This window comes from Musa acuminata, chromosome BXJ1-5 (assembly GCF_036884655.1).
Source record: "Musa acuminata AAA Group cultivar baxijiao chromosome BXJ1-5, Cavendish_Baxijiao_AAA, whole genome shotgun sequence".
NCBI lineage: Eukaryota > Viridiplantae > Streptophyta > Magnoliopsida > Zingiberales > Musaceae > Musa > Musa acuminata.
The window spans coordinates 14607521-14621428 of NC_088331.1; the positions used below are offsets into that span (position 1 = coordinate 14607521).

Sequence of the window (13908 nt, forward strand, 5' to 3'; positions counted from 1 at the left end):
CTACGAAAATTTTTTAGTATTATAAGTTTTTTCAAGAATTTACTCTATTTATCTTCTATATTTAAAAGGGTAAATTAAAAAAAAAAAAAACACCTCCATGCTTTTTTCTAATAAGAAGATTGCTACTAGTAACCCCATTTTTACTATTAACAATCCTTTACTTCATAGAATCAATTAAAAATAATAATAATATTATATTTTATTAAATACAATCTCTTAATTACTAATCATACTCTTATTTCCATAACTCATCAATTATCCTTATTTTATATAACTCAATTTATCTATCGGTTAATCATCCCTACCAGTGCTAATGTTGGAACCATAACTGTATCCCTATCAACCGTATTCAGTGACTCAGAGGAGGAGGAGAAGAAGAAAATACAAGAAGAAAAGAGAAGGAGAAGAAAAATATGACATAGTAGGAGTTGGAAAAATATTAAAATTAAGTGATAACTTGGGAATATCAAAGGGATATCTTTGAAATATTAAAAATTATTAAAATAAAAATTATAAATAGTAAAAGAGGACTGCCAATAGATTTTTTTTTTTTTTTTCCCTACACCACTACGATTTTCTTTAGTATCAAAAGTAACCCTAACAAGATATCCTAAAAAGTCATCATCTTTTGCATTATAAAGGTCTGTAGTATTTTTATAGAGATACCAGAAATACTAAAATCTTATTTAAAAACATTATAATCGATATAGAAGTTCAAGTTATTTTTGTCCTTTTTTCAGATTAATACATTTAAAACTCTACCAGGGGTAATAAATTAGTTTATATTGTAATTTGAGGAGTTGTTTTTCAATTACATTGTTTTTGTACATGTGGTAAAAACACATTATAATTCTATTCAAAGACATGTATGATGTATAATTCAATTTTTTTTACATATTTTAATTTTAAAATTAATAAGAATATATATTTGGAATCCTACAAATGATGACAAATGACTTTGCATTATATTTTGAGTCTTTGTTCATCACTTACAATGTTTTATATAAGTTTATAATATTTAGGTTGAGATGCTATTCAAAAATATTATAATTGAAACTATTTACTTTATCCAATACAAAGGTAGAAGCGAGAATTTCGGTGATTTTACATCAAAACCCCAAGATTGCAATTTGACAGCTTCTCTCTCTCTCTCTCTCTCTCTCTAACCGGTTAAATATTCCAGATTAAAGCAAAATTTATCATCTGTATGAGCTTCACATCTCATACCCAAATTTTATTTATCACATCATCTAATATACTATTGCAAATTATCATTAGGACTAACCGCTCAAATAATTTAATCTGCCCTCTGAAGAAAAGATTAGCAGCATCTAACCATCCAGTGAGATGGTTAATTATCCTGTCTATTTTAACTATAGAATCAAAGATGATATTACTGATAGATATATATGATAAGCAAGCTGAACTATTTAAACCTTCTTTTGCCAGTGGATTAGCAGTCATATACCACACTAAAATTTAATTTTGATGTGCTATCGGTGTTTATGTAGAACCTCAACAAAAATGAAAATGATCAAAGGGAGTTAGTTGGCCATACTAAATCATATCAGTATCATTAATCAATGAGTAGGTCATATACAACACATTATCAAAGAAGAAAAATGCCATGGCAAAGATATGCTATTATACTAAACAAATTGCAGAAAGCACCTGTTTATTTAGATCACAGAACAAAAAAAAAAAAAAAAAAAACATTTCTTAGGTACACAACAAGAAGTTAACTTACAAATAGTCTAAAAAGGGAATGAGGGCAGTTTCTTGTTGGCTAAGAAGTGCTCAACAATTTGCAGAGATTGCCTTGGGGCAAATGTGGGGACTTGGTGTCCAGCCACCCTTACTGTAACAAAAGTCAACCCTTCATAGATTATGGTCCACCCTCCCACCTACAGAACATATAGTTTACAGAGATTAGTCAAACAGTCGACCGTCTGAGATCTGACAAGAGAGAAAGGCCATCAATTACCTGTTTGTGGCTATACCAGGGGGACCAGTCCTCGGTTATGCTCAGTCCTAGCTTGTTTAGTGTGTATCTTGTGGAGGTCACCGGAACCCTAGCATCAGTATCACCACTGTTTGCATGGAAAACCATGGTCGGTGATTTCATTCAGAATTCAGCATTAGTTTGATTTCATGTAATGTGCTAAACTAGTAGCACGCAGATGTCATAATTCAGTAGTAATCTACGAAGAACATTGTAGTACAAGTACAAACAAGTGCACACAAGTATAAATCCATAAGAAACAAGTTTTCTTAAGGAAGATTAAAGCATTTTTATCTAATGATTTCCACCGGAAAAAAAAACATTTCTTTTTTTAAGAAAAAGGCTTCTAGTAGAAAACATTGAATGGGAAGTTTTTTCCTTTCATGTCTAAATGTTAGAATAGAAAGATCCCTGAAAGCTTTATGCTCATAAAGAATGTAGCATTTACTAAATGATCAGAAATTGATAAATTATTAAAAAAAACATTTTCGTGACAGCTAAACAAGATATTGAATATATAATTGCATAATTGTGAATAAGAAGATATAGAACATAACACTATTATTACATAAAATTTCACCTGAACACCCACATGCGGAGCCCAGCATCGATAAGTTTACGGATAATTGGAAGAACTGATCTGTCAGAATCACTCCAAGCCCTAACAACAGATGAGCTGATACACACAAGAAATTTAGAGGTAAAGTGATTTTACATTGACTACAAAAAATATTTAATAGCTTACGCAAACATATTAGCTTATTTTAAACAACCTGCAAAGAGACCAAGGATGTGATAGTCTTGTGACATTGGCATGCAAAGCTTTTTGAACATCCGGACGATTGAAGTACACCGTTGCATAGGTTTGTAAACATGGATCGTAGCCCATTGGTATCTTCAACAAATCCTCCTACCATCAGAAATGCAAACAAATGAGAAAGAAAGAAAAGAAACACAATAGCTTCTACTCCACTCATTGTTTGCAAGGTCAATTACTCAGCAACTCAGATTCTCTTACAAATTTTGAGATAGATATCAAACTTTCTTCACCCTGCGCCACCGAAGACGAAAACTTGGGGTATCCACTTTCGCAGCGCGGTGTGTACAAGCTGTACATGTCGATGATCTGATAAACTTGGTAATATTGTTGGAGAGCTTTGCTGCATTCTTGAGTTGGCACCACTGCACTAAAATTGCAGCTTGTTTTGATGTTGTGGTAAACTCTGTCTGAGATCAAAGCATGATCCCATGCGTAATCCACCATTCCTCTGATGTCCGTCTCGGAATCCATCACAGCATTTCCAATCTGCAGCAGCTCCGTCAGTTGTTACAAGTTATAATTGGTTCAGCTTCAGATGTAGAAGAAAGAGAACAATGGTGTGGCACTCTGCCAATACCACGAGGCCTTTCAGGTTTATATGGTCCTCCTTCTTAGCTTTCATGTTCTGCTCCAAGATCACATTTGCAAGTTGAGGTACATAATGCCCTTTAAGAGAGAAGATCAGAGCAATGATGGATAAAATAGTTATATAAAAAGAAATCAGACAACATCAGATAATAATTTTTAGTACCTGCATAACTCTCCCCAGCTATGTAAAATTCATTTAATCTGTACTGAGGGAATCTCTGGAACCATTTGACCAGGAACGAGTAGGAACCAAATGCTTCAAGCAAGAAAGAAAAGGTTAGACTTTTTATATAGTGGTTTGCACCACCGCGTTACATGTGAAGATGAAGATGAACATCATACCTGTGGCATTGTCACCTTGCACATCAGTGATGTTTGAGTAAGAGAACCCAACCCCTGCTGGTGCCTCCAAGAACAATAAATTGGCAGCTGCATTGCAAATGAAACAAGAAAGCAATTCAACACGACTCTTGAGATTGCTCTCTGAAGCATCTGCTGATTACAGTGACAGGGTTGGAGGCCATGCCTTTGTTCCAAGCATACTCGTTGTGTTCTAGCTCAGGTACATCCTTTTTCACAAGAAATGGCCCAATCTCTTGTGCCTCTCCAAAGCCAATTGAAGAACAACCAGGCCCTGCAACACCCACACAGCCACGCCATGAACTTGAGGCAATCCCAATCAGCCAACTGAAAGTGTCAACATACAATACCTCCATTGAGCCACAGCAGGAGTGGCTTCTCGGTAGGTCTGTGTGTGGCCTCAAAGAACCAGTAGAAGAGAGCCTTTCCGAGACCCTCGTCTATGGTGACATACCCTGCATACTGGCGGAACCCGACGGGAGGCTGACCGGGGAGCCCGACGACACGGTCGAGCTCCTGCCTCAAGCTCGACGCAGCCGACGACAAGGCACAGGACGCAACAACGAGAGGCCAAATAAACAGGACATGGAACGAAGGCTGATGCATCATGGATCGACAGAGACATGGACAATGAAGAGATGCGGAGATTGGTTTCCTTTATATAACCACAAGTGGTGACAAGAAGATGAAGAGCAGGGCTGGCTCAGAGAATTCGACGTTGTAGAAACGTTGCGTAGAGTGGACAAACCGTGTTGAGTGGGATTAAGTCACATGAGCATAGTGGAGTCTTTGGCTTATCATTCAAGGAATGAACCACCTCAAACGCCATCAACTCTGTCACGTACCAACTTGGTCGTCTCTTTGAAGAGTTTGGCTGGCAAGAGAAGGGGAATAAGAAACATTTCCTGGTTGTGTATGGAAGAGACAAGGGACAGCTTCACAAGCGTTTGACCGCCATATTTCAGCAATCTCTTCACTATAGAGCTTGAACTACTTGTACTTAGACTTGGAAAGGTGGATTCATCTTCCCTTATTTCAAGGATGGAGAGACAGAGATAGCTAGCAGAGCCATGAACCAAGGGGTGGTATATCTTTTGTTATAGTTGCCACAATTGAATAGCCAACATGCAAACTTTGGCAATTGTGCTACGATGGAATAAACTCACCACTGAATAATTGTGACATGTTCTGCATTTATTTATTATGCAACAATTATGCAAGGTAATGATAATATTACAATATTGTCACATCATTTCCACATCAAAGGCATCTTGGCTACATCTTGTAGGATTAACAAACAAGTAACTTTCACAGTTGATGTTGCAGGCATAAACTTAACTGAACTTTAGTCAAATAATAAATTGTTAAAGATAAGTTTATCATGAAGTTATATCAAATTATTCATTATGATGATGAGCAAGAAGAGTAACTGATAGTTAAAAAGTATAAAATGAAATGTCCTCCCACTCCATCTCATACCGTAGATCAGAATATAGTCACGAGAAACCATTCGAAATTTGCAAGATTCTCAACCTGAAGGTTATATCTTAGACACATCAACAATAAGCTAACATCCCCATAATTTTTGGTATCCATTAGCCAAATCTCTTCAGAGAAGAGTCAAGTATCTCACCACGAACTATAAAGAATTATAAAACACAGATAGAAACACAAACAAGAAAAAGACTAACTGCACTTACTATCTCCTATGTTTATCAAGCATAATCTGTCATCATTACCCTAAAACAGGAGTACAAGTACTGTAAAACTCATGAAACTATATTATGAGAAACTAGAATCTTACAACTTTGGGCATTGACCAAGGCCAACCAAATAATTCCAAAGAAAAGATATGCTAAAGGATGGATATATAGCAACCCTATGATACACCCAAATTTTGCCACGTATTTACAATCCCACATTTTCCTCTGAGAATCAAATCTTGCAGTTAAAGCAAAGAAGGAAGCTTCTTCATCACTAAATTCCATTGAGAAAGTCCTTGAATTATCAGACCCTTGCTCTCGAAAATGAAGGATGAACACCTGAAGACTAGAAACGTTTTGTGTGGGAAGTGCTCAGAATTTGTGACCTAATTATCTACTGCTGCTAATGGAGTCAGAACTTGCAACTTTTTCAGGCTTATGCTGCTAATGGACTCAAATCTCGAAAGATTTAAATGTACAGGAAATATTACACAATCATGAGTAGGAAACAAGCTAAACAGTTGGAAGACCAAGCAGACCAGACATCACTCAAGTTTGGTGGTGAAGAATCAGTAGCAGAAAACTTGAAGCAAAATCATCAAGGAATAGTTTCTTCTTTTCCTTTTTATAAACACCAGTGGCATTGTGGGAATCCAGAAACCAAAGGTGAAACTTCAATGTACTTGCCACAAGGTAAGTATCCTGCAGGAGTATAATTGTTATCAGATATGCTTCCATTCGTATAAAATACCACTTCATCTTGCATAAGATGCAAAATACAATATAAAGTCCTCTGTTAAAATGGAAAAAAAAAAAACATTTTCAACCTGTGCTAGTATTGTACTAGAAGCTGCAAATGAGAACTTCTGATCTTGTCATAATCCTTTCAACACTCATCTCTTGGGCAACTGGAAATATTGTTAAGCACTATCCTGCTGATCATGACAACTACCATGTGTCAACATGGGTCGAAACGTATCATCACACAAGTATACATCAGAATGCACTATGCCAATCTGTACCGAATGGCCACATTGACCGGCTTGGCATAAGATTGTACTCTGCAAGAAATTATAACAGTAGTCCTTAATCAAGGACTCTATTTATTCACAAGAAAACAGAAATAACTCGAACAGATCTTTTTTCCAAGCTAAGAGAACTCTGAATTGGACAAAACAATATCTAGTGCTCAACAGTTTATACAAAAGCTAATCAGATAGAAGATCCTCAGACTGCCTAGGTATTGAACATATACATCTTTGGTAATAATCTTTTATGGGTCACATTGATAAAAACAATGCTTGGGGTTACAAGCGGGTTCTGCACCACCATCGTAAACTTAAATCACCCATGCCACCCTGATTAAACAGTTGGATTCTATGAACCATTAGATTTACTATCAATGCAGAAATAAATAATAAATAAACAACATTAATTTTACATCCATCTGAATCAACACTTAACAAAAATGAGATGTACCATTCATGGACAACCAGATGTCTAAATGATTTCTCAAAATTATCAAACCTGATGCATGAATAGCAAATCCAGTGGTCGAATAAGGGTGTTAAAGACATGTTCGTGACGGGTGTACCCTCCATGTTAGAATCAAGAAGAACAGGCTGTACCCTCGATTCTTGTCTCATTTGAGACTGAAGTTGTGACCTTTTGAAGAAAGAAAAAAGACTCATCCGGGAACAGACCCTTTCAACGAAGTCCTCAATCACCAGAACCCAACCCAAAGATTCATCCATTGATCTTGCCCAAAGTAACTCTAAGTAAGATGTGCCAACAAACAACGAAATCTCCTCACTAAAATGAAAGAACGCTTCAAATCTGACGGTCTTCCAAAACGTCCGATGTTGAGCGGCGCAATCGGTCGGAGATGGAGCAGAGACAACCACCGCACCGCACCGCAGCGGCAATCGGTTTACGATGTGGAAACACGGCCGTAGAACTAAACCTATTCAGTTATGATGATGACGATCATCATCATCATTATTTTTATATTATTAATTATTATTACAATTTAAAGACCATTGGTGAGCTTCGATTTGCATTGGAGAATTCTGGCACGCGTCGCCTAGCTATTGGCCACCGTCGGTACATTAGTGTTCATGGCGAAGTATCTGATGGTGACCACAAAACGGATCACTCAGATCGTATGGAGCAACGCCACGTTCCCTTGTCCGCTTTCCCATCTCTTTTTATTTATATGGACTCGCAACTTCTCCAAACTCTCCCTATCGCTTCTCCTCTTTCCTTTCCTCCCTTCTCTCGTTGCAGAATAAGGAAGAAGGCCTCCGTCGATCTTAAATCCTCTCATTCCTTCTCCTGTTCTTTCGTGTCGGACGAAGAAGGACGACCCCCCTCGGCCATGTTCGTGAAGAAGCTTGTGGAGAAAGCCACCAGAAAGGTAATCCTTCCGACTTCATCTGCAACCTCTGCTTCTGCTTCTTCGATCCCTGTTGTTTCTTCTTCTGTGATGATTCATCTTCTTTTTAGAAGATAGATAGATCGCAGACAAGGATTCTATACAGTTTCTGTTATTGGTCGCAAGTCACAACATTGATCATTACTATTATTATTGCTCGCTTCTCTTGAAGAAATAGCACTGAGAACTGCCAAAGCTCAACATTGTTCTTCATAGAAGATTCCGGAAGTTCCATATTAACATAATATATAGTAACGCTTCAGCACATGACAAGACAAACTTCGTAACATTAGAACTTGGTGTGGCTTTTGGCGTTGACGCGGTCACATGGATCTCATCAATGCCCGTGCCTTGGGTTTTAGGATACAGTGTGCTATCCGCCAAACTTAAAACGTCTTTTATCCACAAGATTAAATCTATATGATCTTTTAGATTGGCCGGTACTTCGATCTTGAAGCGAATCCTTAATTTATTGGCGGAGATTAATATAGAGGGACTGACGGTTTCGGTACACAGTGAAGCAGGTTGAGATCCATTCCAAGTTTACCTGTAATTATCATCCTCGTGGAGGACACTTGCGCTGTGGTGGGCCAGACCCAGAGAGACTACCGGATTCGCCGACCATGTATTTAAGTGACGTGGTGGTCAAAGATGTGGTCACTAAAGTTTTCTGAGACGGGCCGAGGAGGGGCGACTTCTTGTGTCGGACGTAACTAAACGTCATTACGTGTCGACCAAGTATCTTGACGAGTCATGGACCCCACAATAAAATAGATGGAGCCCACTCACGTGGGGCGGGAGGGGTTGGAAACCCGCCAGAGAAGGGTGAAGATGATGCGTATGCTTTAGTCTACGTGTTCTTCTCTCATCGACTCCCACGTTTAAAATACACGGGATTGAAGAGGAATGATTGAATTAAATGTAGGGTTCTCGGATCGATTTTTAGCAACGAGTATATGTCCGATATCTATCTTGAATCAATATGAATCAATATTATTTTGGTGTTATAAGACGCAACAGATGTGAATCCACCATCAATCTGTCCTAATAACAATCCTAACCGCAAGCGTTAGGCACCGAAATCATCTTTATTTTGCATATATTTATCTCGTGATATGTCTGTCACTTGTAAATAACTCGAAATCTAAAATAAGGTACACGTGGACGGGTAAGATGCTGATGATATTTTTTATAATAAAATAGATAGAAGAATAAATTAATATTTTAATTTTTTGGAATCAATTAATGGGTCTTTCCAAAATTACAGCACAATGGAGGAGGCGGCATCAACGGTCTGAAGGCGGAGGAGGTGAGGCCGCGCCTCGTCTTCCATTATGGCGTCCCGCCCGAATCCTCCTCTCTGGCCTACGACCCCATTCAGCACATTCTCGCCATATCCACCAGGTTAGGAGGAGAAGAGAAGCTCGTCGGAGCGCCCCACGCTCTTCCTCTCATCCCTCCCCTGCACTTTCTTGCTTCGGATCAAGAAGCCGGCATCGATTCATGCTTGATGTGTTCGTGTTGCTGTTTGTAGGAATGGGGTCATCAAGTTGCTCGGGAAAGACAACAGCCAAGCTCTTCTTCAGTCGGAGGCCGCCTCCCCCTCCAAGTTCATGCAGGTTCTTGAACCCCTCCAAGCCCACCCCCTCTCTTCACTGTGATGTATCATGATTTTTCACTTATTACGAGGGTTCCTGATCTTCCGATGGTTATCTTTCTTGGTTATGTAGACTTATTTCTCGAAACAGTGGAAGGGTCTTGAAAATTTTGTGGTACTAATAGATGCCGAAGATAGTTTGGATGTGAGATTATTGATTCTTGTGACCTACATGCTTGTATCTTGTATGTAGTCCTTGGTAAAGGCTGTTGAACATGATGACATATAATTTATTGAGATTTCTTTTGATAAGTTTTGATAAGTCTTTAATTCTTGATAGCAAGACTAATGTTGCTTTTTGAAAAAACAAAAAAAATATAAACGTGATATGATTATTAAGCTATAATATCATAATAATAAAGGAGTGGTGCAACAGGAAACAAACAGGAGCAGCATCATGAATTCTGAACTGCTAATTTTTGTATAAGATATCTGAAAGAGACTATAAATTGATGCATTATATTATAAAACAAGTTTCACATGTTCTATATGTTAGTGTACATGTTTATAATGTATACATACTTTCTTTATATTACATAATATTTTCTGAAAAGGATTTCGGAAAACACGAAAAAATCTGTATGTTATACTAGAATTTAAGATGCAAACCTGCAAATTTTGAAAATTCATATTTTAAGGAAATTTTTCTTAGATAGAAATGAAATTGTTGAGTTTTGGTGAAATGAGAATAAAATTATTAGCTTTCCACATTGTTGACCTTTTTCATGCGTAAAAGTATTTTATTGTAATTATTTGGCTACATCTTGTTTTGGTATGTTCAGTCTTTATAGGTTAAATAGTATATGATAATTTAAGGCCTTTACTGTTTGCTATAATAAATATTGCAGCTTTAGCTAGCTAATATCTTGCATACATCATTGTCAATGATAATTTTTAGTAACTGGCCATTAGTTTGAATCTAAATTGGCAGTTGATATACAATAGTTGCCCTCTATGCCTGTTGACATGTCATATGGCTTTCTTTGGCTAATAATTTTGGGTTGACTTAATTTTGTCTGTATTTTTTGCAGTTCATGGAGAATCAAGGCATCCTTTTAAATGTGACTAGTCATAATCATATTGAGGCAAGTACTTGAAATTCTTGTTCACTACATTGGTGAGAGATCTCTGTTCTTTAAATCTGAATCTAGATAAATAAAATTTATTGATGCCAACTTTGTGCAGCTGCACTACCCATTTTTAGTTTTAGGCATATAGAAAACTATGGTTAACATGCATCATTGTCTATATTTATTATTATCTGCACCAACTTTTTAAATTGATGCTAACCAACCATGATTATGGTAATCAATATATTCGTGGACCTCAATGAACTAATTAGGTGAATCCAAATCAGCAAAGGGTTCATATGCATCTGTTAGTACTACTTTTTTGTTACTAGTCACACCATAAAATCTGTTTGCCTTGTTGGTAGATTGAACTTTGGAACTTCTTGTTTATCATTGAACTAAGTGTATCCTCTTTGAACTTTTTTATTTTCTTCTGATTTTGTGGTCTTGATTAGCATGGATTGTCACACCTTCCTTTTTATTTAACTTGTGCACTTCCAACTACATTCATCCTGATGAGTTTCAGTCATGTGAAGTTTTGTCACATTAGGAGAAATGTGAATGTGATAGCACATAACCTTGCTTTTTTTGCTAGAACCCAGGAGGTGGCTATCTCCTGGGGATCCGATTTCAACCCTAACTTGTACTCGGATATTGGTCCACCTTTAGTGAATTAATGAAATGGTTTCTTATATAAAAAAAACTACAATCATCCTAATGTTGGAATAAGTATTTTAAGATTTGAAGTTTGTGTTTATCTTGTTGAAACATTCCATCATTTTTTAGGTGTGGAACATTGATAAGAAACAAGTAACACATGTGCACATTTTCAATGAAGAAATTACCTCTTTTGTTGTGGTGCAACAAAGTTTCTACATGTAAGTAGTCATCTTTTATATTCTGTTGCTGAAAGAGGTAATGGTCTATTTTATTTTTGTTGAGTTAAATATTTAAGCTGCTACTTATCTAGTTATGTCGGGGACTGCCTTGGAAATGTCACTGTTCTGAAGCTCGATAATACATTACAGTGTTTGGTTAAGATGCCATATAAAATTCCTCCATCAGAGTCCTGTGGTATGACTCATCCCACTATATTTTCCTTTTCTATTGTTAGTTGATGTTTTTTTCTTTTTCTTATTTCAATGTTGACTAAGAGATGATGCTTTAAAATCACACTGTATTTCTTATAGTGGATCTTGCACATGGAAATAAATCAATCAGAAATATTAGCTCATATTTGATATAAGAATTCATTTTTCTTAAATATGCACTAGAAAAATTACTACAGAAATGGCCAAATTGGGAATGCATAATTTACCAGTTGTAGTTCATTCATTTCATGTGTTCAAGTTTATGATTATTATTTTATTGATATGGAATATTTGGGTATCATAAACAATATTATTTTATGGATTATTATTTTTTAAATTTATCTCCTTTCTGTTAACCTGCTTTGCATCCTAAACTGTTAAGGATCCTTGTATTTGTCACATGAGAAATATTATAAAAAATTAATGTACGTCTATAATTGTTTCTTGATCTTTGCATAATTGTCTGTACTCTAGTGTAAAATAACAAAAGGAGGGGTTGTATTTCCAATATTTTTAATCCAATTTGAGCCTTTGTTCATCCTGCAAAATTTGACTAATTTTCTTTAGTATTTAATGTTTTTTGTCATCATGGATTTAGATTCTCACATATTAGATGAATTGGTTTGCTTATGTGATCAAATCATCTTACTATGTCAAACAATTTAAATCATCACATGGATTTTTTTGACATCAGCGATCTAATAAAAAAGAGTTTAAATTTCACTTTGCATATTTTTATTGTGAAGTAAATTTTCTAGCCACTCGTAATTTGTACTTGCACATGAACTTATTGCATAATTTGGAATGTTATTATATTAGGCACACAAACTGAAGTAGACAGTGATACTGCTGTCATATTTTCTTCTCCACAGCCTATGGCTGAGAGCAAGAGGTAAATTTCTGCATTCTCTCTCACACTCCCTCTCTGTTTGTCTCCCCATTTTTTTCTTTCCAACGCATATTATATCTGATGGTGCTAGATTCTGATGGTTTTGTGTGATGAAATCATAGATTTTGCAGTACACATTATCAGGAAGAATTATTTGACATATATGTTGAAGTTTTAAATTGATTTTGTAAATGTCCAGTGTTCTTAAAACACTGTTTGAAATATATGTTGAATTATTTGACACATTATCAGGATCTCTAAACACTGATTTAAGCATCTACAGTATGTTGTGTTCTAATGGTCAATTTAATCTGACATATGTGTTACATTTCATGTCTCAGCTGGTCTTAAAACATGAACCATGTATAGGCACCAGTTTCCCCTTCTAAGTCATGGTTTAACTTCTTATCGCTCAAGAGAACATTGTAATCCTGACACCAAGTAGCAGTCTGCCTCATTACCTATCTTAAATTAGAAGTCCTAGGTCAAGAAGTATTACTTTGTTTCTTATAATCTTCTATCTTTTCCCAAAGGTGAAAGAAGATGCAAGCAAAAAATAGATAATAGAAGCTTAAAGAAAAGAAGTACGTATGTAGATTGAAGTCTATAAAACATCTGTGCTTCTTTCTATTTCTGTCGAGTTCTGATGGACATTCTTTCTTTTTCCATGACTAAATATATATAGTTGGAATCTTGGAGAGAGTTTCAGCTTAGCTTGTTGAAGTCTTATTTGGGACAACTTGTCAGTTATTCTTTGCTGACTTATTCGGAAAATTAGCAATGATCTGATTTTACAAGAACAGAAGTGTCATAGATGATTTTCTTGTTAAGCTATAATGTGGTTCTACTCTTTAGTAAGGTTCGATTTACTAGTCCAAGCAGGCGTGTCAACCAATCAGCGGCATGACACGTGCTACCCCGTACCGGTTTGCTGAGTGTTGGAACGACAGTGTGTGCCGACGACACACAAAATTCCCCCAAAAACTCTGCAAAATTACTTTAAAATAAAAAACTTAGATTACAGTTAAGTTAAAACTAAATATAAATTTAGTATAATTTCATAAAAAATATTCTAAATTAGGAAGAAATATTGGCATATATCTTTTTTAGGTTTTGAGGAGCAGTTTTGTGGCACATCCCATTCTATCCTTCCATTGATATTGAATTATCTGTAAAGAAATAATTTGAATTATTAGATTATAAGTTAAACTTTAAGATTTAAATGAAGATTTATAATAAATAGATCGATTGATGGATATATTTGGTTCTATTACCAAAATGAATAATGGGATTC

The 13908-nt window shown here is 36.0% G+C and overlaps 2 protein-coding genes and 1 long non-coding RNA gene across 6 annotated transcripts in view; 1 reads left to right on the forward strand and 2 right to left on the reverse strand.

Moving 5' to 3' along the window:
* Positions 1 to 1517: 1517 nt before the first annotated feature.
* On the reverse strand, positions 1518 to 4415 carry LOC135673855 (serine carboxypeptidase-like 34). The gene is made up of 10 exons (XM_065183236.1): positions 4121 to 4415; positions 3937 to 4044; positions 3753 to 3839; positions 3574 to 3666; positions 3400 to 3488; positions 3021 to 3308; positions 2776 to 2912; positions 2583 to 2678; positions 1985 to 2090; positions 1518 to 1904 (listed from the first exon to the last, which is right to left on the reverse strand). Exons 1-10 carry the CDS (start codon positions 4377 to 4379, stop codon positions 1755 to 1757), a joined length of 1413 nt encoding a protein of 470 aa, XP_065039308.1. The 5' UTR covers positions 4380 to 4415; the 3' UTR covers positions 1518 to 1754.
* A 1113-nt stretch (positions 4416 to 5528) lies between these two features.
* On the reverse strand, positions 5529 to 7421 carry LOC135674997 (uncharacterized). Its single transcript, XR_010513792.1, has 3 exons — positions 7287 to 7421; positions 6301 to 6534; positions 5529 to 6175 (listed from the first exon to the last, which is right to left on the reverse strand). It is a non-coding gene; the product is annotated as an uncharacterized LOC135674997 (long non-coding RNA).
* A 303-nt stretch (positions 7422 to 7724) lies between these two features.
* LOC135673854 (uncharacterized) overlaps positions 7725 to 13908 on the forward strand; it is a 40385-nt gene continuing 34201 nt past the window's right edge. For all 4 annotated transcript variants that reach the window (XM_065183232.1, XM_065183233.1, XM_065183234.1 and 1 more), the window contains exons 1-7: positions 7725 to 7889; positions 9175 to 9311; positions 9442 to 9526; positions 10596 to 10649; positions 11421 to 11512; positions 11605 to 11708; positions 12545 to 12617. In XM_065183232.1, coding sequence (XP_065039304.1) covers positions 7851 to 7889; positions 9175 to 9311; positions 9442 to 9526; positions 10596 to 10649; positions 11421 to 11512; positions 11605 to 11708; positions 12545 to 12617 — 584 coding nt within the window. In that variant the 5' untranslated portion in view covers positions 7725 to 7850. The remainder of the gene's footprint in view (positions 7890 to 9174; positions 9312 to 9441; positions 9527 to 10595; positions 10650 to 11420; positions 11513 to 11604; positions 11709 to 12544; positions 12618 to 13908) is intronic.